This window comes from Synchiropus splendidus, chromosome 4 (assembly GCF_027744825.2).
Source record: "Synchiropus splendidus isolate RoL2022-P1 chromosome 4, RoL_Sspl_1.0, whole genome shotgun sequence".
In the NCBI taxonomy this organism is placed as follows: Eukaryota; Metazoa; Chordata; class Actinopteri; order Syngnathiformes; family Callionymidae; genus Synchiropus; species Synchiropus splendidus.
In genome coordinates, this window is record NC_071337.1 from 9,892,615 (window position 1) to 9,916,227 (window position 23,613).

The following is a 23,613-nucleotide window of genomic DNA, read 5'->3' on the forward strand; positions in this document are numbered from 1 at the left end:
TGGGGATCCTGTCGGGCATGTTGAAAGCAATGATCCGGATCAAGTTCCATTGTGTATGAGGGACACACACACACACCACCACACACACACACACACACTGCCAGGAAAAAGAGCATGCAGACAGAATGGGAAAGGGAGGGGAAGTGAACGTAAAGTGATGCTTTTACAACAGAACCTCACAAGCACAAGTAAAACCATTCTGCTCTCGTCTTAACTGAATAGTAAACAAATGGGCTCAATGGAGATCAAAGCAGGAGCAAACAATGCGCTGGCTCGGCCATTTCATTGAAATTAATATTAATAATGTTAAGCAAACATGTAGCTACACACAAGGGCCAATTTAATCTAACATTGTTTGGTTCATGGAGGTTAACGCATCAGACGCTGGAGGCTTCCTGCGTGTGAAATATGAGCGCAGATACTGTAGCGGCTGAGTGCAGCCTGCGCCAGTCTGTTTTGAATTAAAGGCTTTATTGATGCTTCAGTGTGATTTAATTACAGTTATGCAAATCCCATCGTGTCTCCCAAACCAGAAACAAGGTCAGCCAAAGAAGACGTGTGCATTCAAGCCAGCAACATGTATGTCTGAAAAACTGAACTCAAAAAAAGAAGGTAACATGAAGGGGGCTCCCTGCCGCAAATACCTTCAAATATTTTCCTTTATGTTGCATAGGTTCGCCAAATATCTATAGCCTGTCTAAGGGTTCATTTACTGCCATGCATGGTGACACAAGAAAGGAAGTCTGTTCTGCAGTTTAACAGCAGAAAAAAATACAATAAAAAGTAGGGCTCAGGCTCCTCTCTTTTCTGATCCAAGCTCTGACGTTGGCAGGTTATGAAGTGGCTATATTATTATGCATCTTTCAAATAGCTGTAATTTAACTGGAGCAAGGGTGAACAATTGTTGCGCTAAAAGGCTGCACACAAAAACACAGACAGCCCATCAAGAGTGACAAGGGAGTATGACGGATTAAAATGTTCTCTTTGATGTGTTTATGTTTTCATAATCTAAAACCAAAATAAGTCAAGAAACAATAAAAGTGATTTACAAATATAGCTTAATTGACATAAAGTTCAAATATTCTACTAAATAATTTCCCAGCATGTTGAATGTATCACAGCAAATTATCTATTTATATCCATTTATAGGTTTGTTGCTCCGACATGATCAAAGTCTCATGTATTGCATTAGCCACGAGTCACATCTCTGTGATTACTGCAAAATTCCTTAGCACAAATGAATACTGTTTTTTTCCCCATACTTTTGCTTTTTCCGACCAGTAGATGACAAATTGAGATGTTCAAAGATGGAGGCTCTTTGCTCTATTTGTGGCTCCTCCCACTGGTCTGAGGTCAGTGCGAAGGCTTCAGCAGGATAGTGGCCTGAGGTCAGAAGTCACCGTGCGGCTCTCTGTGTGGGTGCACAAGTGACCTTTCCCCTTCTGACCTGGTGGACAGCAGCCAATCTCTCTGTCAGAGCCTGAGCAGAGGTCAGGGGAGGGGTCTGTCGACTCATCGACATTGTTTCACCGCATGTGAGTGAATTCACCAATAGCAGGGGAGGCTTCTTAAACAAGACGTCACCATGTTAGCGTTATGCTCGCACAGGACAGTGTGCGGTAACTTAAGAGTCAAAACTTGTCCAACAATTGTGCATTTTTAACATGACAATATTTGACTTTTTTACTGCAACATCACATGAATATTGAGTGTTCACCCATGATATAGAAATTAATGATAAAATAATTTAAAATAAAGATCAACTCCACATTGGACTGGAAGAAGAACAAAATAAGAAGTAAAGCATGAGCAGTGCTGTAGCAAGTGGAGTGTTTCTGTATCATGCAATTGCATTACTGATTTATCTTGGTGATGTTGACAAACACTTTTATGATTTAGAAATGAAAATATTCTTCCAGAAAATGTTTGTTTTTTTAATTCATGGATGCCACCAAATGGAAAATTTGTAATAATCACAACATAAGTTATGTTTTGTTTTGTATTATTAATAAATGTAATTCATCTCAATCATTGAATGAATGAATACATGACTGTTAAGATATGCTTTACTGTCCGACTAATTCAAATGGAAAAATAATTTCCAAAATGTGCTCATCAAAATAATTGAGATGAATTTCATTTCATTATATATATCCATAAACACATGATCAATGATGATAATAGCAGAAATAATATGCTTAATCCTTATTGTGCTTGTAGGATGTTTGAAACCTTAAAAAACAGCAAGATTTATCTTGTTGTTGTTGTTTTAACAAAGACAACTGAACTGGAAAAGCAGATTCCTTTAGGAATGTTCTGTAACTGAGAGCCATAAATGATAGTCTTTATTGAATTAAAAAGACAAACAATTTGTCTCCAGTGAACATTATCTGACTAACAAGGATAAATAAAGTTACATGATCTTGTCATCCCGGATAAAGAGGTGTAATGTTCTTTTAACAAGGAAAGAAAGCTGAACTAGAACATGAAGAATGAGGTAATTACATGAGAACCCTGCAGATAATTCGAATAAACAACCTATTTATTTTAGGAAATATCGCAGAGATTGCTTTTTATTCTGAAGTAAATATCATTTATTTACCAACGACAACAAAGAGGCCGACAATGAGAGCCAGGATTTCGACCACAGACCATGTGACCAGACCGCAAATCTGTTAACAATCCATGGCAGGATTTGAACCCATGATCTCATGTTTGCTCGCATGATGCTGGCGTCTCCTGGCCAGTTTACAGGACTGGAACGTGGTAAGCACTGATGATGTCTTCCTCACTGAGGTTAAGAGTTGGGGCTTCTTCACCTGATCATAATCCTCTTGCAGATAAAGGACTGGCCCAACATTTAAATCAACAGTGAGCCACGTCTCTCGCTGTCTCCGTCATATGTCAGAATCCTCCCTCTGTACTGATATTCAGGTGTGATTCCTCACAAATCAGGTACCACCCCCCCCCACAGCTGTAAATTTGTCCCTCTTGCTTATTTATCGGCCTCAAACATCTGCATGTTATTTATCTCTTCATTCTCAGATGGACCGTCCCTATTTGCATTTTGGAAAAGGAATATATCTTAGAAGGAAAACAGATCTGTAAATATATGACCTCTCCCTCTCTCTCTCTTTCTCGCTCTCTCATCCCACATGGGTGTCTCTCCAACTCTGATTGGAGGATTCCAGCTGGATTCTGATTGGTAGTTGTTTAAGTACCGCCTCTTGTCAGTTGTCAAGAAACCCCACCCTCCTCCACTTAGTCCTACCTTACTCAGAGCCTCCGCCTTCGTCCCCGCCTCTATTCCACATGTGCATATCACAGAGGCCGTCTGCCACCTACTGGTAGAAAGATGTTCTTTTTGTGTTATCAATTGTCATTTGTTAAACTGGGGTGAATCTGCTGCCTAAAAAGTGACCTGAAAACAGTTTAAAATGTGGTAATATGAGACTGATGTGCTCGGAGGTTGTAAAGAACTCTCAATCAAGCAAAATGAAATAATAATAATAATAACGAAATGCACATCATGGTTAAAATTAGGTTAATCTGTTTGGATAAAATGATTGACATTGTTGCCAATCATCTTATTAATTGGGAAAAGAGTTAAACAATACCATACATTAGATATTACACAATTCAGTATCATTGCATTCACTTGAAAAAAAAGTCTGTCAAGAGTACCAAATATCAATTTAGTGGTGTTCACATGCAGCAGAATACAAATTCCTTGCTTCTGGAATTACATCACAATACATACAAATATTTTCTGAATATTTTTGAATATTTTAACACCTTCCTTGTTACATTCACATTTATCAACACAAGCAGTTTTCAAAGCCTAACATTCACTTTTCAGTCAATGGTTTCGCTAGTCCACACTGAAAATGTTGGACTACCAACAATGTAAATCACGTCTCTGTGCTACTTGGTATTAAAGGTGTCGGAATCCATGCTTGGATGCTAGTACAATTCCCATTAGGAAAACTACTTCAACCATCCTTATTGACACTGTTATTACTGAAGCTCCAATTATGACGGCAACAATGTCAACTAACTCTGCTATAGCACATAGTTATACTGCTCCACCTCCACATAACATTTATTACTACAAGTGCCACCATTAGTGGGACAAGACCTACCAGTACAGCAAATACAGCTCAACTGATGTTGGGTCACCCTTTAGATTAGGGAACGTGTATTACCGCAAAATTAACTACTTATTCACATGCTTATTTGCAGTATGTTAGAGAGGTATTTAATCATTATGAAGTATTGATTAGTGTCTTGTTAAGACTAGATTTTACCGTGGAATAGTCACAAAAACTTAACAACACCAAGTATTAACCAAAAATAAACAAGTCATAGGTTTATTAATAGTTAATACAGGATGTGTTCCCCAACTGTTACCCGATGTTAACAATGACAGCTAGGTCCAGATCCTATTCTTCGACCAATATGGATTTTATTTAAACTATTAACTGTCCCTCAGACCTTTCCAGTAAATGAAGATGAATTACTTTCTAATCGAGTTTCAGCGCTGGACAATAATCACCACCATCATCAGATGAGACGCAGACGACTCACTTAGACAAGAAAGCAGCTTATTAGTCTCTCTTTTTACAGTGATGTGATGTCATTTGAAGACAAAGGACTTCATCAAGTCCCTCTAAAAGACGTGGATGATTTAACACATGGGGGCGTAGCTTTCAATCGAGGAGCTCTTAAGTTACCTCCTGTTCTAGTTCCTGACAGGTATATTAACCATCAAAAGAAGGAAAGTAAGCTTGATGATTTATTTGGGGGAGCTCTGTGGGGCCCGCTGGTGAATTCTGCCGACGGACATTGCGCTGCTCTGACCGGCCTGCTTGTGAAACAGGTTTAAAAAGTGCCTCTAACTCACGGCACGTCTCTCTCTGTGAACGTATACATCTTGTTTTCTGCCTTGTCTTTCCGCCGAGCACCACACGCAGACAGTCGACGCAACATTGTCGTCTTTGTGTCTGTCGTCCAGGCGTCGGCTCACCTCGCCGTACATCACAATGCGGCGATCCGGCAGAAATGGATTTGATCATTGATAAAACTATAACCTGCCACAAGAGTGTGATGAATGCGTCTCCTTGCTGAGTGTACGGGAATGTAAAGTGTTGTGATGATGACCCGACTGATGTCTAAGTGAGGGGGAAGATGAAACTCCACATAAATCAACTCAACAGGGGGATAACAGCACACAGTCACAAATCATTCCACAAATCCGAGGGTGTCCCGGACCTGGTGAGGAATTCTGGGAACGCTGCCAGAGGAAGAGATAGAAAGAGAAGGACTGCACAGGATCAACAGTGTCACTGTTTGATAGGGTTTTGTCCCCTACTTATTCTTCAGCTTCCTCTGGTTAACGTGTGTTTACTTGAACGTCTCCTGGTTTGCTTTTATTTTCAAAGCAGCCCTAGTTTGGATTTCTAGTGGGAGTGCACTTGCTTTAGCGACATCTTTGGGGACGGACATGTTTTTATGTGATAGCATGAAATTCAACTGCAGCTTCAAGTCAATTGTCAGCAGTAGCTGAAGCGAGTGTTTAAAAATTCATCGTAGATGAATCTGCATGAAAATTGCACATTCATGATATGTTGCGCTTTCATGGGGCCGATTTACAAAAGTCCCTTGTGTTTGTGTGTACTAAATAGCACGTACTATTTGGAGTTTTTCTTGGAGGGTTTGTCATGTGATTTAGTAAGGCTTTGCATACAATCTAGCATCTAACATTTAATAAAGAGATTCATGGTTTACAGCCAGGCAAGTTTGGAGACACACATGTTTGTATCTCTAATCTTGTTGGGACCTCTCATTCATATCATGCTTTCCTCAGCCTCTCACACTAAACCGTCCAAAACAAATGTCAGGACTCAGAACCAAACTGAAACCCAATTATAATGACTCAGTTATTCTGAAGTCTTCATCTTCAAATTGAGGCTTATAATGCGGGGACCAGCAAAAACACACAAGGACAGATAAACACGTACACACACACACACACACACACACACACACACACAAATTATTAAACAAGTACAGAAATAAAAATCTGAGAAATTGTGCTATTCTAGTGTTCTATTAAAATGTATTTTAAGTGTCTTGAAATACTTGCATCTGTCTGCAAGCACACTATTTCCCTTTTCCTGTTTTTGCACTGAATGACCTTAAGTAACTAAAAATAAACAAGATGTTTAGGTCACAGTGATTTGGAAGACTTCAAGAGGTCGACTGGTTCAGTTTTCAAACAAAGTATCAACGTTTTCTTATCCATAACTACATGACAATCTTCTATAAACCATTGTAAACAGTCAGTAGAACAAGTTAATAGTGGAACATTACGACTTGTGATATCAATGAACCATTGAAAAATGATTTAATATGAACCACACTCACATCAACTTATTGTATACAAGTACAACATCTATAATAATCAAAATATGCTTTTAAACAATATCAGAAATACTCTTTCTTTGAATACCTATTTTACTCCAAGCAGTTTCTTCCAACTTTAACATCCTCCAGGCCGACTGTTTGCAGCTTTTGATTTTTCAGCAGCACCTTACTCCGGAGATATATGACTTAATGGCTCAGAAGAAATGAGAAATTCCTAAAGAGGTGTCACAACTGGGTTGTCTTCCCTATACCATCCCATCTGAAGGGCATCTCTGTCAAATGCCAAAACTTGTTTGAGGTAGAACATAGAGGACAGGATCGGTCTTCTGATTTTAGGGTTGTACAGTGTTTTTTTTTCATTCAGGTAAAAGATGAAAGAATGATTTAAAACCAGTTGCTGAGGTTGACTGGGGGTCTATATCGGTGGTCAACGCATCCTCACTTCCATGGTGTCATATATTGACATTGGGAAAATTTATTTCTGCGTCCTATAAAAAAAAAAAAAAAAAAAACAGGATTTGGGTAAAACAGGGGAGGCATGAGGGACAGGGAGTCATACAGAAGCTCTTTCTTTTTTATGTGCTGCATGAAGGTGGAACATTTGCTTCAATTGAAAACCTATTGTGTAAACATGCAACGCTGAAGGTGTATTGTGCATAAATTCACTTTCTCAACGACAAAACGTTACGCCATGGGAGTGAGGATTTGCGGTGGAAGGTGTGTGCGGGTGAGCTGCTTATTATGTGGCTGTTCTTTTGCGTTATTTAAAGGGGTCGGATGAGTATTTGTCACTGCCTCTCATCGAACATTAGCTGGGGTGTGTCAACTCACAGTCACATAAGCATTACAATGCATTTATAATTCATTATAGAAGACATTCTGAACTTTTATAATTATGTTAGAATTATGTATGACAAGGTTTATGAAGTATTAGAAGTGGTGGACTTGATGTGTTCATACAGCAACAGGAGTGCGTTAGATCAGGTCATGGTAGTTATATTGAGCGATGTAACACCTTGGCATGGAATTATGAAGCATTATTATACATTAACTAAATGCACTATAAGGTGATGAATGTACTAATAATGCATTATAGATGAGACCTCAACTCACTGACTCACACACTGTCTTCCCCTCTCATTCATTTATTCATTTTCAAAAGCCAACTTGAGAACAGAAGTGGAGGTGAAGAAAAGAAAGTGAAAAGCACAACCCCAGCAGAAACATCACCAGGACACTGATTCTCTTAAGAGCAGCTCATAAAAATAAAGAAATTTATTGCAAACAGACATTCGGACTCAGCTGTTACTCGCAAGAAACACGGCGTTTAGAGACATGAAAAATGCTGATATAAAAACAAAAACTATTGCCAAAATGAATGGCTACTTTCTATCTGAACACAACATCACTAACAAACAAGGTGTGTGAGAGTAGGCCTTTTGCTAGATTGTGTTTTTGGCTTCCTACCTAAAAGGGGTCAAGCGACAAGGTTCTGTCTGATTAAAAGCTGGATAATCGTCATTAAACGTCCAGTAATGTGTCATTGACTGTAGCCATGGAGCATCAACATGAACCATGGATGTGGGCCTGGCCGACGGGAAGTATTACATATGAAATGTGGAAGTGTTAAATCAACGCGTGGCAGTATTTCACTCAAGTAGATGCCGGCTGTTTTTCCGCAAGTGGACATGAGGGAGTGGCGGGGAGTAGGGGAGGGAGAGGAGGCAGAAAGCCAGAAAATTGAAAGATGAAAAGGCCGCCGGGATGGCGAGGATGTACATTAAAAACATTAAGATGAGAGAATTACAGTGGTGGAGGACAAGGTCTTGGAAGGAGTACTCAGAGTGCCAGTGGGAAGAACAAAAGGGAGGGCTGCAGGTATTGAAGGATCAAGTGTGGGAGTCGGGTTGTAAATCTCCGAGCCGATGGCCTGCGAGCTGAGGCCGGGGTCAGGGAGATGGAGTGGCGCGGGAGAGAGAGGGTCGAGGAGAGGTGGGAGGTAAGTGATCACACAATAAGATAGACTGGAACCACGGCCGTAAAAAAACATTTTAAAGTGGATACTGAATCACCGGATCCACTGTAAACCTGCTCCATGGGCTCAAAGGTGCCACTGGACACGACAACATGGCAAATGGCAGCAATGTCGGGGTCATGACGCATGGATCAAATTAAGGTTTTAGCTCCTCACAGCAGACATTCCTCACATTCTGTCTGCTGAGGATGCAAATGCAGCTGTGACAGGCATGCGGAGGACCACAACACACTATTGACAGAGGGAGGGAGCATCAGTGACGTCAACAGAGATGCTCCTCATACTTAAGAGACGGGATTGTTTGGCGGTTGCTATACACAACCGAAGGATCAAAAGCCAAGGGAAAGGAAGTGTTTTCAGACGGAGATCATTACGGATAATTGAACCACCTCATATTTCGCTTAACCTATTTCACATATTAATATGGAGGTTGTTCAGATTCATCTAATTTTGAGGAGAGCCACTGAAGTGTAAGCAACGTCTCCAATGACACCTTTGGCCGAGAGCGCCTCCTAGAGGGTCACTAAAAGTTTTTTAGTTTTACACCTTTGGGCCGTGAGTTCCGCGAGACACTCAGTTTTAATACATTACCCACGTATGGTGGCAGTAGTGTGTAACTGAATTGATTTGACAGCTGCAAATCTGTGACAGTTAACAACAAAAAGAAAAGAAAAATGATGGAGAAAGTGATGCAGCCCCCCAACAGTAAAAACTGTTCAAGAAAGGAACTGTTGAAGCAGTTTTAAAATTAATTAGAACATTTTATGGCGATACTTACTCACTTATATCTTCTTTGGCGTTTAAATAAAATATATTATTGTTGTGTATGTTATGATGTTTAGACGTTTATTATATTTATTTTATTGTGAATCTTATTCAGTTTTTCCAATTTTCTCAACAGTTTGCATCAAGTGTTTTTTTTTCCCCTTTTTTCCGCAGTAAATTTGATGAATATGACTTGCACCTTGTTCTGCTGCTGTTTGGACTTTTTGATGACATATAAATATCTTTGCAATGACCACATGGTTTCATGTCATTTCACAAGGTTTTGGTTTGTTTACGTGTAAGAAGAATAAACAGGTAAAGAACCCCTGACCTACATGACTCTCACCGTCGACGTCTCGAGCAAGCTCTGACCGCAGACAGCGTAATAACTGTGGTGAAGTTGGTTATTCAAAGATTCAGCGCTTTTAATAATCATTTTATTTTCCACTAAAGCTAGTGTGTTTCCTGGGTTTGAAATTGATATAGACAATTCAGACCCACAATTGAATCACTAAGTTTTTGGACAGTGGGAAATAACTAAGTAACGTGGGAACAAAGGCCCACAGTAAGGACCCAGGTTCAGGCCAACCGGGCTTTCACTTGAACACGTGAGCCAACTCAAAGATATTCAAATAAGCCTGGCTCAAACCCGCCTTGCCTGAATGAAAGGAATGATCAATCTATTGACAAAATACCCAATTAGTAGATATGTCCTGATACCAGCGTATTCAGGATTAGACAAAGACGACTGTGTCAGGAATGTCTTCAGGTTCATTGAAACCTGTGTGCACATAATGAGACACACAACGGTGACGCATGTAATTGGTGGTCTTCATAACAAGTAGCTGGGTGGTCAGAGGGAAGTGGGGCATGTGTAAAGGTGCAGTGCTGAGATCGTCATGTGCGCCGTTCTGAGCATGGTGACAACTTTCTTACTGTCTGTGCTGCTGATGCTGGGGAGCCTCAGCGGAGTAGCGGAGTCCGACCTGCTGGTCCCCCGTTTTGTACGCAGCCTCAACAGCCGACACGCCAAGAGAGGAGAGATTCACGATCAGGTGAGGATGATGACTTAAAAAAGACATTGACCTTTGTCGTCATTCTTGATTCTTAACGCTATCGTCCGTTAAATATTAAAGAATTTGAACAGCGAATATATTTGACAAACTTATATCACTGGTTAACTTTGAGTGAAATATTTTGATATTTTAATCAAGTCTCATATTAACATTATAAAAAATACAAGTGGTGGGACTTTAAGTTAATTACAACATTATTGCGATTAATTAATTACAACAAATAAATTAATTTAGTTTGATTTAAATTAATTTCATTTCATTTAATATAACAGTTTGCTCTCCAGACAACAGGGAATCTGTGTAAGTGCAGGAGTTCCTGGTCCACTGATCACACTGATGCACAAGACACGTCGCAGCTAGGATGATAACAACAACAACAAACATGGAGGAATCCCTGAACAAAAGCAAACAAAAGCAATCATTACACAATGGCCAGGTCTCCACTGCTCTGAATGTATTTGAAATTCTGATAAAATCGAAATTCTTATCCAAATATTCTCAAGACATTAAAGGAGCTGTAGTTAAAATACGGTTATATAAAAACTTGAATATAGCCACCATTGTGATTTATTGTGCTATTGTCAAATTGATGCAAAGTAAACAATTTTGTTGTTGTATGTATGGGTCCATCATTTCTTTCAGTAATATACCAAAGTCATTCAAATTGAAAAATGTGGCTTCTTGTGGCTAATATTCTTATACCATTAAACTGTGATTAATTGAGATTAATTAAATACAAATTCTCTCATTAACAAGATTTTTTTTTTATCGAATCCAACCCCTAAAAAATACATGTATTGTAAAAACTAAATTGCCCTCTGTCAGGAAACGCTTCAGCTTTTTCAATTAAAATACATTTCTAAAAAGATGAAAATTAGTTCTTACATTTAACTGCAGACAGATGACGTATAATGACTTTGATTTACTTCCAAATAAATCTCTAACTTGAGCTAAAAGAAAACTGTGAATTTGGTAAGACCACAATTACTATTGCAACTCAAATATTATTTTAATGCACATCCAGTTTTTAATAAATATAAATATGTCAAAATAAATCAATATTCAATAAATAATAAAAGCAAAATGTTTGCTAATATGTATATACTGCCATCTAAAAAGCAATGAATCTGACCCTTTTCATTTTCAGGTTTCTTGAAAAATTACTGTTTTAATATTAATAAGCCAGTAAAAGTGTGTCTCCAGTTCCAGACAATCATCTAAGCTTTGGGTCTTATCAGCAAAGCAGAAGACCTGCTGTATCTCTCCTTATCGCACCACAAATGATCCCTATATATTTCCCCTACAGGTCAAACCCGAGAACCACAGGAGTTTAGACGAGGAGAGCTTCAGGGTGAACACGACTCCAGCCGTCAGCAAAAGCAGCTCTCCCGTCATCACCAGGCTGTTCCCTCCCTCTGCAGCGCCCAGTCACAAGCATGTTAACATGCCGCTCCGCTTCGGCCGCCAGATTGACTCCGGCGAGGGCCAGTCGTCCAATCCCAACCTGCCTCAGAGATTCGGAAGGGCTTGGGAAATGATTCGAGCCAGTTCCAAGTGCCCACTTCTCCGAGTGGCTCATAGACACAGTCTGGCTAATGCTCGGTTGTTCAACACAGATTTGGAATGTGAGATTTTGAAACTTTCTTATCATCAAATCCTAAATACGTATTTATGCCAAATAATAACAATTTTTCACGTTTTTTTAATAGGGAGTGACGTAACAACTTTGTACCGTATCACCGGTCAACATCAGAAGTGGAGATGGAAGAACATATTCTTCAATGAAGAATGAGAAAAGTTATGCTCAAGAAGTTTAGCTTAGAAATAAAATGCTAGTTTCATAGTTAATTCAGTGGAATGAAGATCATGCAAATAAAGGGAAACATGAAATTTACTTGTTGTTTGTTGATTGAAGTGTTTTTGAATTAACAGGACAACTTTTATTACCTCCACCAAGGAGGTTATGTTCTCCACAGTTTTTCTGTGTGTATTCAAAATAACTAATGGATGGATTTGAATGAAATTTCCAGGAAATGTGGGAAATATTAAACTCTTTGTGTGTGTGAATGCTGAAATAGATGAAGATATAAAGGTCCCTGGTTCGATCCCCAGATGCAGCAGTTGTAGAACGTGACATCTGCAGAGTGGAGTCGAGACCCAAGACTTGGCTGTGGTGGCTGCACTATGGAGACAAGGGCTAAGCACACGAGCCCTGTTCATCATTGCTACACACCAGTGTCATTGTTCATCACTTGTCTCGAGGACGATCAACGGCAGGTCCAAGATGGTTCACTCTCAAGCCCTTTACCACCTGCGTTGGACCTTGTTGACCTTCTGGTACTACTTGTGTTCAGGCTCCAGCTGTTCTGTTTAGCTGTGTGGACACTGATAATCCTTGACATTGCCTTATGTTCTGTCCTTTTGCGTTGCTTTTGTATTTGGACTGAGGCAGTGACTCTTCTTCATTCATTTTGCTGATGAATTGCACTTTGCATTTCTCGCCTTTTGTCTACTTCCTGCTATTGTGTCTGCTCACTGCCCGGCATTTATTTGAGTAAATGTGCCCACGAAACATTCATAATTTCTTTGAGAATTATTTTTCTATTTTTTTACGTTTGCCTGCTATATATCTACTGACCACGAGATGGCACTATATCACAGTCAATATTCCAGTTGCCACTTCACATTTATCTTACTATTTTTAACCCTACGCTTGATTTTGTAATGTCAAATAAATAAAAATATCTAGAATAACTACCTTACAAAAGATCACCAAGTTGATTTAGCATTATGAAATGCAGCATCTCTGCGACAGTGAGGTGTTCCTCTTGAAACATTCCTCACCTGAACCGCAGTGGGTGTGACTCATAGACTTCCCAAAGTTACAAAACAAGTTTAGTAACTGCACCGCACACTTATTATTTCCGACGAAATCGATCTCCAGAATCCTCTCAGGACTGTGACGGACATCTGACAGTATTTGAAAGCAGGAAGCAGAGTGACTACGGTAATGTTTACTCACCACCAAGTACAGCAGGAAATGGCTTTTGGGAGGAAGAAAACTAGCGAGAGCCGATTCTGTTTTGTCCCAACTTAGCATGTAAACAAACAACAATGACTTGTTGCCGGTTTATACCGCTCAAGTCACTCTTTTGTATCTGATGTTTGTCTTTACTGTCTTCCGTGATTTTGAGGGATTAACAAACAAATCTTGAGTCAGTCTCATTGGGCTCCAGTTTCTGAAACTGAAACCCAAGCTTTGTGCCTCTTCCAGAGGATATTTTGACTTGCTTAAAACCATGGCCTCGGATTTAGAGGTACTGACCGGGAACGTTCCTCACCGAGAGTTATATGAGCTGTATTCAGTCTTAGAGTGATCAGTGACTTTCAAACTCACTGAGGATCATTCTATTTCTTCAGTATTTATATTTTTTAATTCATATTTTATACATTTAGTTTTGCCGTTTGAACTTCTCTTTATTGTTGATTATCCTGTATATTTACTATGTGTCCTTATGATAAACTAAATGCTAATTTGGGGGGTTTGGGGTTTGTAAAGTTGAAGATTTGATTGGAGCTGGATAATCTGACCTGAAAATTGATATTTAGTAGCTTTTTATTACCTCATTTTAATGTATCATGACCTTGTAGTTACCTGTGCTCGATTTTTAAAACACTGTTTTACAAATACTGTTGTGCAAGTCATTAGAAAACGTTTTCTTTTTTATGTGTGAAGTCTAAATATATCAGCTGAAATTTCTGAAGCAATAACCCTTTTTCTAGCTTCACAGCATTTCCAGCCCTTTTGGTCTAAAGTTTGTGGTCCTCTCTTCTCACCTTCATCAGTGTCTGGTCATGGGAGACATCGAAAAGGGGAAGAAGACGTTTGTTAAAAAATGCGCCCAGTGTCACACAGTGACCAAAGGGGGGAGCCACAAAACGGGACCAAACCTATGGGGTCTGTTTGGGAGGAACACGGGACAGGCAGCGGGCTACTCCTATTCAAAGGCCAACGTTGAGAAAGGTATAAATGTGTTTTGGGTTAACATTAAGCTACCAGAGAAAGTTTTTTAACTGTGATTCAAATTCAAAATTCATTTTATTAAAAGGTGATATATGGTTTGAAGAGTCGTTTTCAAGTCATTTATCTTGTTTATTAAATTTGATTTAATCTCAGGTAATCACACATTTTCTATCCACTCTAAATGTAACTTTAAGGAAGATTTTATCAACACAAGAGCAACCATTAATGCTCATAATGTTATGCTTTGTGCATGTTTTTGAACCATTTCAGCACCTCTGAGGTTATTCTGGAGAATGTTCTTGACAGTGTCTGTTATGTTGGGTAGTTGAAGTAAACAAATGTTTGCATGAGGGAAGCATTAATGGCCACTCTTGTGTTGGTAACATCTTCCTATAAGTTACATTTAGAGTGGATAGAAAATGGATGAAGTTGCATTTAGAACTAAACCAAAATGTAATCTATTGACAGTTGTAGTTAACTTTATCCTCAGGCCACAAATGTGTTTTGTACTGATGTTTCAGACTCCAAGCTATAAAGTTAAGTTTAGTTCGTCTAGTGATATGCTTGTTTCCAAACTCCAACCCTGGTCTGAAATTCACGACTCATTCTCAAGGTGTGACCGTCATAACTGACTGCATTAGAGTTACTTTTAGAACTGTGTGTTTCTGAGTCTGACTTGGACCAGCAAGTCTGGACAAGCAGAGCAACACTCACACACACAGCAACAGCAGAAGTGGAGCTACAGTATAACCATGTGTCATCGTTTTGTCTTTGTTCAGGCATCGTGTGGGATGAAGAAAACTTGATGGTCTATCTTCAAAACCCTAAGAAATTTATTCCTGGTACCAAGATGATCTTCGCTGGCATCAAGAAGAAGTCAGAGAGGGCCGACCTCGTCGCTTATTTAAAGGACGCCACTTCAAAATAGAAGTTCTGCGGTGGCGATGATAAAACCAGCTTTGACAGCTTTATACATGTTTCAATGTTGATCTTTTCATGTTTTTATGCCACTGTGTTATCATCTAAAGTAATGTACCAGATGATGCTTCAAAAGTGCACAAAAAATATAAGGATTTCAGACCTCTTCCTTAAAGTAATTATTATATTAATTTTAATTATATGTATTTTGATTGACAATCATTAACTTGTTGTGCAGCTGCCAATGTTTACAATTTTAAGTGTGGCAGAGTTCAACAAGTATTTTTAGACATAAACAAAAGGAAAATATTGGAATAAACATTTTCATTGTCATCACTTGGTGATGTCATACTCACTGACTGGGCATCTTGTGGAAAAAATGTGGCACATTAAACATTTGTTCACATGGTCAAGGTGTTTTCTGTCACAAAGTTACTGTTTAACTGTTTAATGAACTTTATTATTTTTATAATGTAATATTTGTACTCCCTTTCCACTCACGTAAATCTTAGCATGTCCCCCTATTTCTTCTTTGCATTCCTCAGCAAAATATTTTATGCATCCATTGTTGGTGCATGTGTTCTTTATATTACACAGACATTGAGGTAGCTAATTTAGTGATCTACACTGTATTTATTTTATATTATTTTGACTTTTTACTTTTACATATAATTAATGGTAGATATTTTGCGGTGTAAATATACTCCAAAGATGGGAGGAAAAAAAAGTCTATTTTCAATAAGTCATCAAAGTATTGTTCATATAGATACGTTTTAACATTTGTTATTATTATTTAATATTTTTTTGATCCGATTTTGAAAAAAATGAACTTGAAGATGAATAAACAATTTTCTGGACCGAGTAAAAAAAGTTATTCGCGCTTGATGTAGAGACCATATATAGCCAGTAGATGGGAGCATTGCCCTCCATCAGCATCACTGTTAACCACCAGCTGCAGCAGCAGCAGCATCTGTATTATATAATCGGTCAAACGTGAGCAGCGACATCAGTATAGGCTGAGAGGCAGACACTCGTCTTACAAACACTGCAGAGACTAAATCAGTGCTGCCTGACCTCTGCTGGACTTGCAGACCAAGTTCTGCACCTGCGGTTTCTTTCTCATTGACCTGCGATTGGGGGAGTAAGTGGTCGATGAAGGTTTATTGAAAGGTCTTCTCTGGTCACTGATCCTGGACTAAACATCGTTTAATCCTGCTGTGAGTAAAGCCAGACATCTTATCTCAAGAGAAAGGTAAGAACATATTGCTGTCTTTATTGATTTGTGCTAATTATGATGGCACTTTATTGCCCTTCATTTGGAGAGATTGGATCCATAAAGTGTATAAAGATGTTGCACACGCTGTGGTCAGTGCAGCATCCTCATCTGCAAAACACACGTGATTCAACACGAGTCTCCCGTCTGCAACAGTGAGCTGCTCCAGCACCTATCTAGAGTAATAGTAAATCAGGAGTTACCAGGGCATGGATGGACGTGCTCAGCCGTGACAGATGTGCACGCTGGAATCAGCTGCAGCAGTTGCAAAATGAGAAGAAGCACTGAGGTGAAAGGAGACCGCATGCGAGTCAGAAAGTTCAAGGAAGCATATTTCAACAGGATGGATCTAGTGACAGTCGCAGTCTCGCTCCACCTCCTCCTGAGTTCTGCATTGGCCGTGTCACATCACTCAGTCATGGACAGCCTCCTCTACGCCAGAGCTGGTATGATGTCGTCACATAGCCGAGCTAAAAGGACACAGCAAGTGATTTGAATCGTTGTCTATGACCCTGTCAGCCCTGGAGTTGCTGGATGAGCCATTGAGATTTGACCCGTGTTGTCTCATGTCACCACCTCCTCCACCCCTCTACCCACCGCCTCCACAACTTTGGAAGCGAGGAAGTCCGGTACGTATATGTGTGTTCTTCATTAGGAATTTTGCAACACGTAAAAGGGAACCAAGAAAAAAATACATTTTAAACAACTTTAGATGAAGGTGCTCCATGGCTCAAGGAATACACTGACACAAATACTGCTAAATTTCGGACTGTAGAGCGCAGTGGAATATTAGCCACACCCACTAAATTTAAGAAGGAAAATGGATCTTATTCAAACATATGCCACACTGGTCCATAAGCCACGGGTGCAGTGGTGCAGCCTGCACCGTAGATAGGTCAGTGGTGCACCCGGCTTTAGATCACTTCTAAACTAGTTTGGAAAACGGGGTCCAGCATCGAGACTGACTCAAGGAACAAACTGGGCAATCTTCTGAACTTCAATCATGAACTCCTCACATCTTTTATTTACATTAAAGTGCGCAAAATGCACTGTTACACAGCCGGTCTCAGGTGCTGCTTTTCGTCTCTGCTCCTCCAGGAGATCAGCTCTGTTGGCAGAGCCGCAGACATGCAGGCGAAAACAGCGCATTTTGAGCGCTTTAAGGTCTGTGATTTCATCAGTTTGATGTGACAAGACTCAATACTTTGGAAGCATGATGCTCTTTAGCCTGTCGTATGAGTTGCAGGGCTCAGACTGTGAGAAAAAAGTAGCAGTTTACAGTCCGGCACAATATTAGCCTTTGACCTATTATTTTAACTTAAAATGTACTTTTTCAAAGACATTAACAGGCATTGAATGAAGTGCAGTTGATCACTCACAAAGAACCAACCAACAAAAGAACAATTTTAAAAAAAGCATCATCACACCTGGTAGAATGTCAACATTAACATCCAACAACAGAAAGTTTTCAATGCTTCCATCACAAGTGGACCTAACAAATCTAATATCAATCTCCTGAAGGTCGGACTGGGCATGCTGCAGCCACCTGTGACTCCCGACGGAGAGCGGCAGAAAGAAGCACGCGGATGTGCGGTGGGGCCCCCCGGACCACCAGGACCCCGTGGCCCAGAGGTGAGGCCATTTCACATTAGTGACTAAGACATGCTTCAGTTTTATTTTGCATCCATTACACGGTGTAATCACCCTGAATATAAAACATATATACATGGTGGCGCTGCGGTGGAAACAACCTTTTTAGCATTGATCTTACAGTAAATGTAGCATTGAAATACGTGACCTGGGTCTAAATGTCTCCCGTCCTCAGGGTCAGAGTGGATTACCTGGTATCAGAGGACCAAAGGGGGAGAAGGTGAGTCCCTTACGATTGGTGGGCTCATGTCTGGTCATCTGTGGTTATAGACTTTCTGTGTCCTTGTGGTCCTCTCTGCTCTAATGACATCTCTTCTCCCTCATTTGTCCTTCTCCAGGGAGAAATTGGGCGTCCAGGGTCGAAGGTGAGCTGTTCCTCCCCACATACAGTACTCTCCCCCCTCCCCCCTGCTCTATCCTCCGTGTCCTTGGAGTGATGCAATATGGATTTTGTGGCTCCTTTTGTGAGTCAAGGTGCTCACAATCCTTCCCATGCTGCTAACTGTGTCGTCTCACATTCATCTAGCACAGTCCTCTAACCTAGCTTCAGATCTTGATCGAATCCCAGATCTCTCCTTCACTCTCCTCTTCCCTTGGCCTCGGTCCATTAGCCTTCCATCCTTACTCCAGTCCTGCTGATCCAGGCGCTCCAGCACTCCACTGCTGCACTTTAATCTGCTTAAGTGCTTTTGCTCTCCTTGATAAATCACTCCACTCAACAGGCTGCTGCTTTAATGACCGCTGGATAAAACACAGCGCGCGTCGGTTCTGGGCTGCGTTTCTTGGATGCTGGTCCAGGTGTTGCTGAGATGTGAGCTGGTTGTGCAATATATATGGGTCTCCAGGCTGCGGCCAACAAAGTGAGATCGATTAAAGCTTCATTCCGCTAACAAGCTAATCTCAGGGGCCTTGTTGAAGCCACGGCCGCTCTCCTCTGACGGACACTTTTTTCTGTCAACTAAATGTTATCAGCACTAAATACAAATACAACACAATTATTTATTTAAGAAATAAATAAAAAAGAATGGACAGAATGTGAAACGCAACTGGATAATGGAAGTAGCCTGAGCCACACATGCATCATTGCATCTGGGACGGACTGAAGACTTGGATTAAATTATCTTGCAAGAATGGGAGGGTGATGCTGAGTAGACTTTTGTGTCTACTGGCCACATTAGGAAACGTTAAAATGAAAGGGGACAGGAAAGATAACCATAGCTATATTCATTTTGAAACAGAGCATCGCGAGTCGAGCCGAGCTGGTGACCCGTAACTGTGCCCTGGGATTCCATCGAAATATTGATCAAGAGCAGAGCGTTATTTAATTGTAATGTAAGGACAAGCACTCACGTTTCATTGGGAAAATCAATGGGTGCAAGGAAATTTAAATCTCAGAAATGGATGGAAACGGCGAGGAAACATGAGGAATAAATGCAATTTCAAATCTTGATCTGATTTTTTATTTAAATATGGGGGCAAAGGCTTTCATGAAAACCAATTGTCTAACAAAAACAAACAAAATGAATATGTATATACATAAATATGAAAGGGAGTAGATATTGATCAGTAAATGTAGGCAAATGAAGACTCTAGCTAAAGACTGAAGACTGAATATTAACAGCCTTGTTATTAAATACAAATTCCTGCTTGCAATGTTTGTGAGACGTAACTTGCTGGTAGTTTAATCATTCATATTTTGTGTGGCATGAAGAAACCTTGACTGGGACTAGGCGATATGGCAGAAAACATCACGATATGAGATTGAGTCCGAGGAACTGATGTCATGCCGTGTCTGAACTGGTTAGCTTGGTGGCTAATGCTACAAACAGACACTGCAATCCTCAGTGAAAGTTGCTCCAAGACCCCAACGAATGACCAGTTGAATAAAAGTACTCAATTATAGTATCACACATTCTATGAGAGCTATTCACCATTTCAAAAGTTTCAAACTAAAGTATAATATTTCTGGGTCCATAGGGTCGCACTGGAGCACCAGGCCTCCCGGGGAAACCGGGAGTTCCAGGCTGGCCAGGGAATGAAGGTCCAAAGGTAGAAGAGTAACTATTCCAACAGTGACAGTCTGAGTAGAAATAAAACCTTTTTATTTCAGGGTGAAAAGGGAGATCCGGGCCTGATGGGACTACCTGGCCTGAGGGGACCACCAGGTACAAAGGTAGGTCCCTAAAATCTGCCTCTGAAGACTTTTCTCTCAGTGACTTTAATATCTCTGTTTTCTATCTGTCTGTTTTGCTCTAGGGTTTGACTGGTTATAAAGGAGAGAAGGTACATATCAACCATTAAAAAAACTTGTTACTAACTCATTTAATATAGTGTTTGATTGTTTATTTGTTTGTTTGTTTTTTTGTAAAGGGGGCTCATGGTGACCCTGGTACAGCAGGACCAAAAGGTGACAAAGTAGGTGAAAACTTATCTTTGGCACTTAAATGGCAACATTAACAAGAAGCATTAGTTTGTTCACACCAGTTGATATACTGTAAGTCTATTTTAAAGCAGCCAGTCTTCTACTTTATCAACGTGCAGCTGTACTTTTCAACCAACCTTTTTTCAGGGGTCCATCGGTTTGCCAGGGATGCTTGGGCAGAAGGTAAGAGACATTCTACACCCACAAACCAAATTCAATAATGCAACTGCGGAAATAACTTGAGCTGACTCGCCTTCTCTCGTAGGGTGAGCAGGGACCAAAGGGAGAGCCAGGGAGCCCTGGAAAGAGAGGACCCACAGGGCGACCAGGGAAAAGAGGCAAACAGGTTGGTGACCACTGTATTTCCTCTGAAATGTAAATTCTGTGTTGAAATTGTGTCATCACTGGTGGAAATCCAAGTAATTTTCATATTGTTTATGCACATGTTGTGCGCAGGGGATGAAGGGACATTCAGGAGCAGCAGGAGTTATGGGCCCTCCAGGACCACCCGGTCCAAATGGTATACCTGGACCCCCAGGGCCTCCTGCCTCAGGTGACTCAAACACAGTGGAATTTGTCAACATGTAATCATGTGACCTGGATATTAATACAAGCATGAAATTCTTTTTTTTCCCACAGGAGTTTATCTTGTTGGAGAAAAGGGAGACAAGGGTCTTCCTGGACCACCAGGTCACTGCGAGTGTGACACCAGTATCAGAGCCAACAACGCTCCATTTGGAAGCTACACACAACGGGGCAGCGCCAGCAAAGTCCCAGCTGTAGGCCAAACAAATGATCTACCTGGTGGTGGCCTTAAAATGACACCACACTACAATCTCTGGTTCCCTCTTTAGATATTTGTGGTAAACAGCGAGGAGGAGATGAACCAACTGCACCTTGACAACACCATGGCTTTCAGGAAGGATCAAAGGACGCTTTACTTCAAAGATAAAGATGGATGGAAGCCCATTCAGGTTTTTGACACCATCATTGCACAGGAAAAACAACCATAATTAAGGCAATTAAATAATCCCAACTTTATGATAACAGCCTTTCCAGTCATACCAGTCCACAGAGAAGGTTCCGGATAGAGTCGGTGTGTGTGGAGACGGGAAGGTGCAGGCCCAGCATGGGGAGGAGTGTGATGATGGAAACCATATCGTCACTGATTCTTGTCTGAGTGAGTCAAACATCTTAATACACAAACATAATGATTATGTTGATATATAATAATATTGATTTTGGACAGCAGTGGTTATGTGTGAAGTAGCTTCACTGAAACGGTGTCCTAAACTACATAGAGAGATAATAGTCAAACCCATCTTTCTCTTCTCAGTTTTTATGGCTCAGTTTGCCTCCATTAATTACGAAGAGAGAAATGCTGTTCTTGCAGAAAACGGTGCCAAAACCTTCTGTAACATCTTTCGTCTTTCCGTCTATGACTTTAGACTGCAAGTGGGCCTATTGTGGAGACGGATACAGACATGAGGGGATCGAGGAGTGCGATGGGAAAGACTTTGGTTACCAGACATGCAAAAGCTATCTACCTGGGTGAGTCCAGTCAAACCGTCCATGATAAAGTGTCTCCATAAAACTAGATCATTTATGTGGCTCACCTTAAGATGTTTTTGTCATTTGGGTGCAGCGTTCATTATATTTGTAAAAAAAAAACATTCTACCAATATGTTCACTCATGGATCTTCAACCAGCTTTTGTCACGTTCTCTTGGTCGATGGAAATAATCGAATTGTAGGTATTTACGGGACATTACAGTATATTTACCTGTCACTTATTTAAAGACAATCAAAGCACAGAGTTAAAGCGATCTTGTTAATTTTGGCGACATCTCCTGGCTGTATCAAACAATGCAATTATGCTGAGCAGAAATCGTTTGGTTAAAACGTCACCGACGTTATTTTATTATACCGTACTCGCAAACATGTCTGTTATAGTGATTCAACCATCAAAGACTTCATCTGTTTTGGTTATTTATATGTTGTATTTTCTGTAAATCAATATCAACCATGCCAAATATGCAGACTTTTTTTTCCTTGGGGGAGGGTATGTCATGGAGGAATTCCTCCACCACATCTGAGCTACATAATGCGTACATGTCAGTGACATCACAGAAGACAGATCCATGCCAGATAAAATATAAAAAACAACCTGACCTGTGGGTGTCTTCTGCAGATCCTTCGGACGACTCAGATGCACAGACTCCTGTCTCATTGACTCCACTGGCTGCAAGTACTTCACTTGAACAAAGTTGCAGCTTTGCAATTCCTCTTAACGAAGGGTTTAAACTTCAGGCTTCCGCTGAAGTGTCACCTTCCATCGGAGCAAGTGGTGGACCTGTGTTTGAAAGCAGAGACAAATAGATCATCACGGGAAGCGTAAAGGATTTTGATTTGCTGTGACCGTTCCGGCACGGGCCTTGTCCACAGACCCATGGCGAATAGTTTCTTTTCTGTTTCTTGGACACAGAAACACATTTAAAACTCGGAACACACGTTTGATATTGTGTGCATCCTTCATTTTAGAGAATGTAACTCCTCTACTAGAGCTCACTCGGACTAAATGACAAGCAATCTTTGGATTGTCATGACCATCGTCTCCATGATTTTCATGCCACTGGCTGCAGCACTGTTATCAACACTGGCAAAGGTGGCAGACAACTCTAATGACTGTATCTGATCAAAGGGAATGTATTTGACTTGTTGACTGTTAATGCAATAATGGAAGCAAAAGGACTATCCAAGGAGGCTACTGTTAATGTAACACAACGTGCAAATGTTTCTACTCCCGTGCAATATTTTACACCTATATATACTTGTGCTTTTGTGTGCCATGCTATAACATGCAATAGAAAACTTGTGGTGAATGTTTACGTACATGTCGTAGATTGTCTGATACATCAACTTGTTACTGGATGTGTTTCTCGCCACGCAGCATGATTGTAAATCAGCAAATAAATGAAGACTGTGAACTGTTATGGTTTGTGACTTCTGATGAATGGGCGTGTGT

At 40.4% G+C, this 23,613-nt stretch overlaps 3 protein-coding genes across 3 annotated transcripts; all 3 read left to right on the forward strand.

Moving 5' to 3' along the window:
* The first annotated feature begins 10,143 nt into the window (after positions 1 to 10,143).
* On the forward strand, positions 10,144 to 12,503 carry npvf (neuropeptide VF precursor). Its single transcript, XM_053862288.1, has 3 exons — positions 10,144 to 10,281; positions 11,609 to 11,927; positions 12,415 to 12,503. Exons 1-3 carry the CDS (start codon positions 10,144 to 10,146, stop codon positions 12,501 to 12,503), a joined length of 546 nt encoding a protein of 181 aa, XP_053718263.1.
* A 663-nt stretch (positions 12,504 to 13,166) lies between these two features.
* LOC128757253 (cytochrome c iso-1/iso-2-like) lies at positions 13,167 to 16,085 on the forward strand. Its single transcript, XM_053862400.1, has 3 exons — positions 13,167 to 13,309; positions 14,149 to 14,326; positions 15,106 to 16,085. The coding sequence occupies exons 2-3, from the start codon at positions 14,158 to 14,160 to the stop codon at positions 15,252 to 15,254; spliced, it is 318 nt and encodes a 105-aa protein (XP_053718375.1). The 5' UTR covers positions 13,167 to 13,309; positions 14,149 to 14,157; the 3' UTR covers positions 15,255 to 16,085.
* A 156-nt stretch (positions 16,086 to 16,241) lies between these two features.
* Positions 16,242 to 23,556, forward strand: LOC128757250 (acetylcholinesterase collagenic tail peptide-like). The gene is made up of 18 exons (XM_053862393.1): positions 16,242 to 16,496; positions 16,860 to 16,963; positions 17,037 to 17,146; positions 18,039 to 18,149; positions 18,343 to 18,387; positions 18,506 to 18,532; positions 20,145 to 20,216; positions 20,278 to 20,340; positions 20,424 to 20,450; positions 20,538 to 20,582; positions 20,737 to 20,772; positions 20,855 to 20,935; positions 21,046 to 21,142; positions 21,229 to 21,368; positions 21,444 to 21,563; positions 21,640 to 21,769; positions 22,038 to 22,140; positions 22,780 to 23,556. The coding sequence occupies exons 2-18, from the start codon at positions 16,861 to 16,863 to the stop codon at positions 22,847 to 22,849; spliced, it is 1,380 nt and encodes a 459-aa protein (XP_053718368.1). The 5' UTR covers positions 16,242 to 16,496; position 16,860; the 3' UTR covers positions 22,850 to 23,556.
* The last annotated feature ends 57 nt before the right edge of the window (positions 23,557 to 23,613 follow it).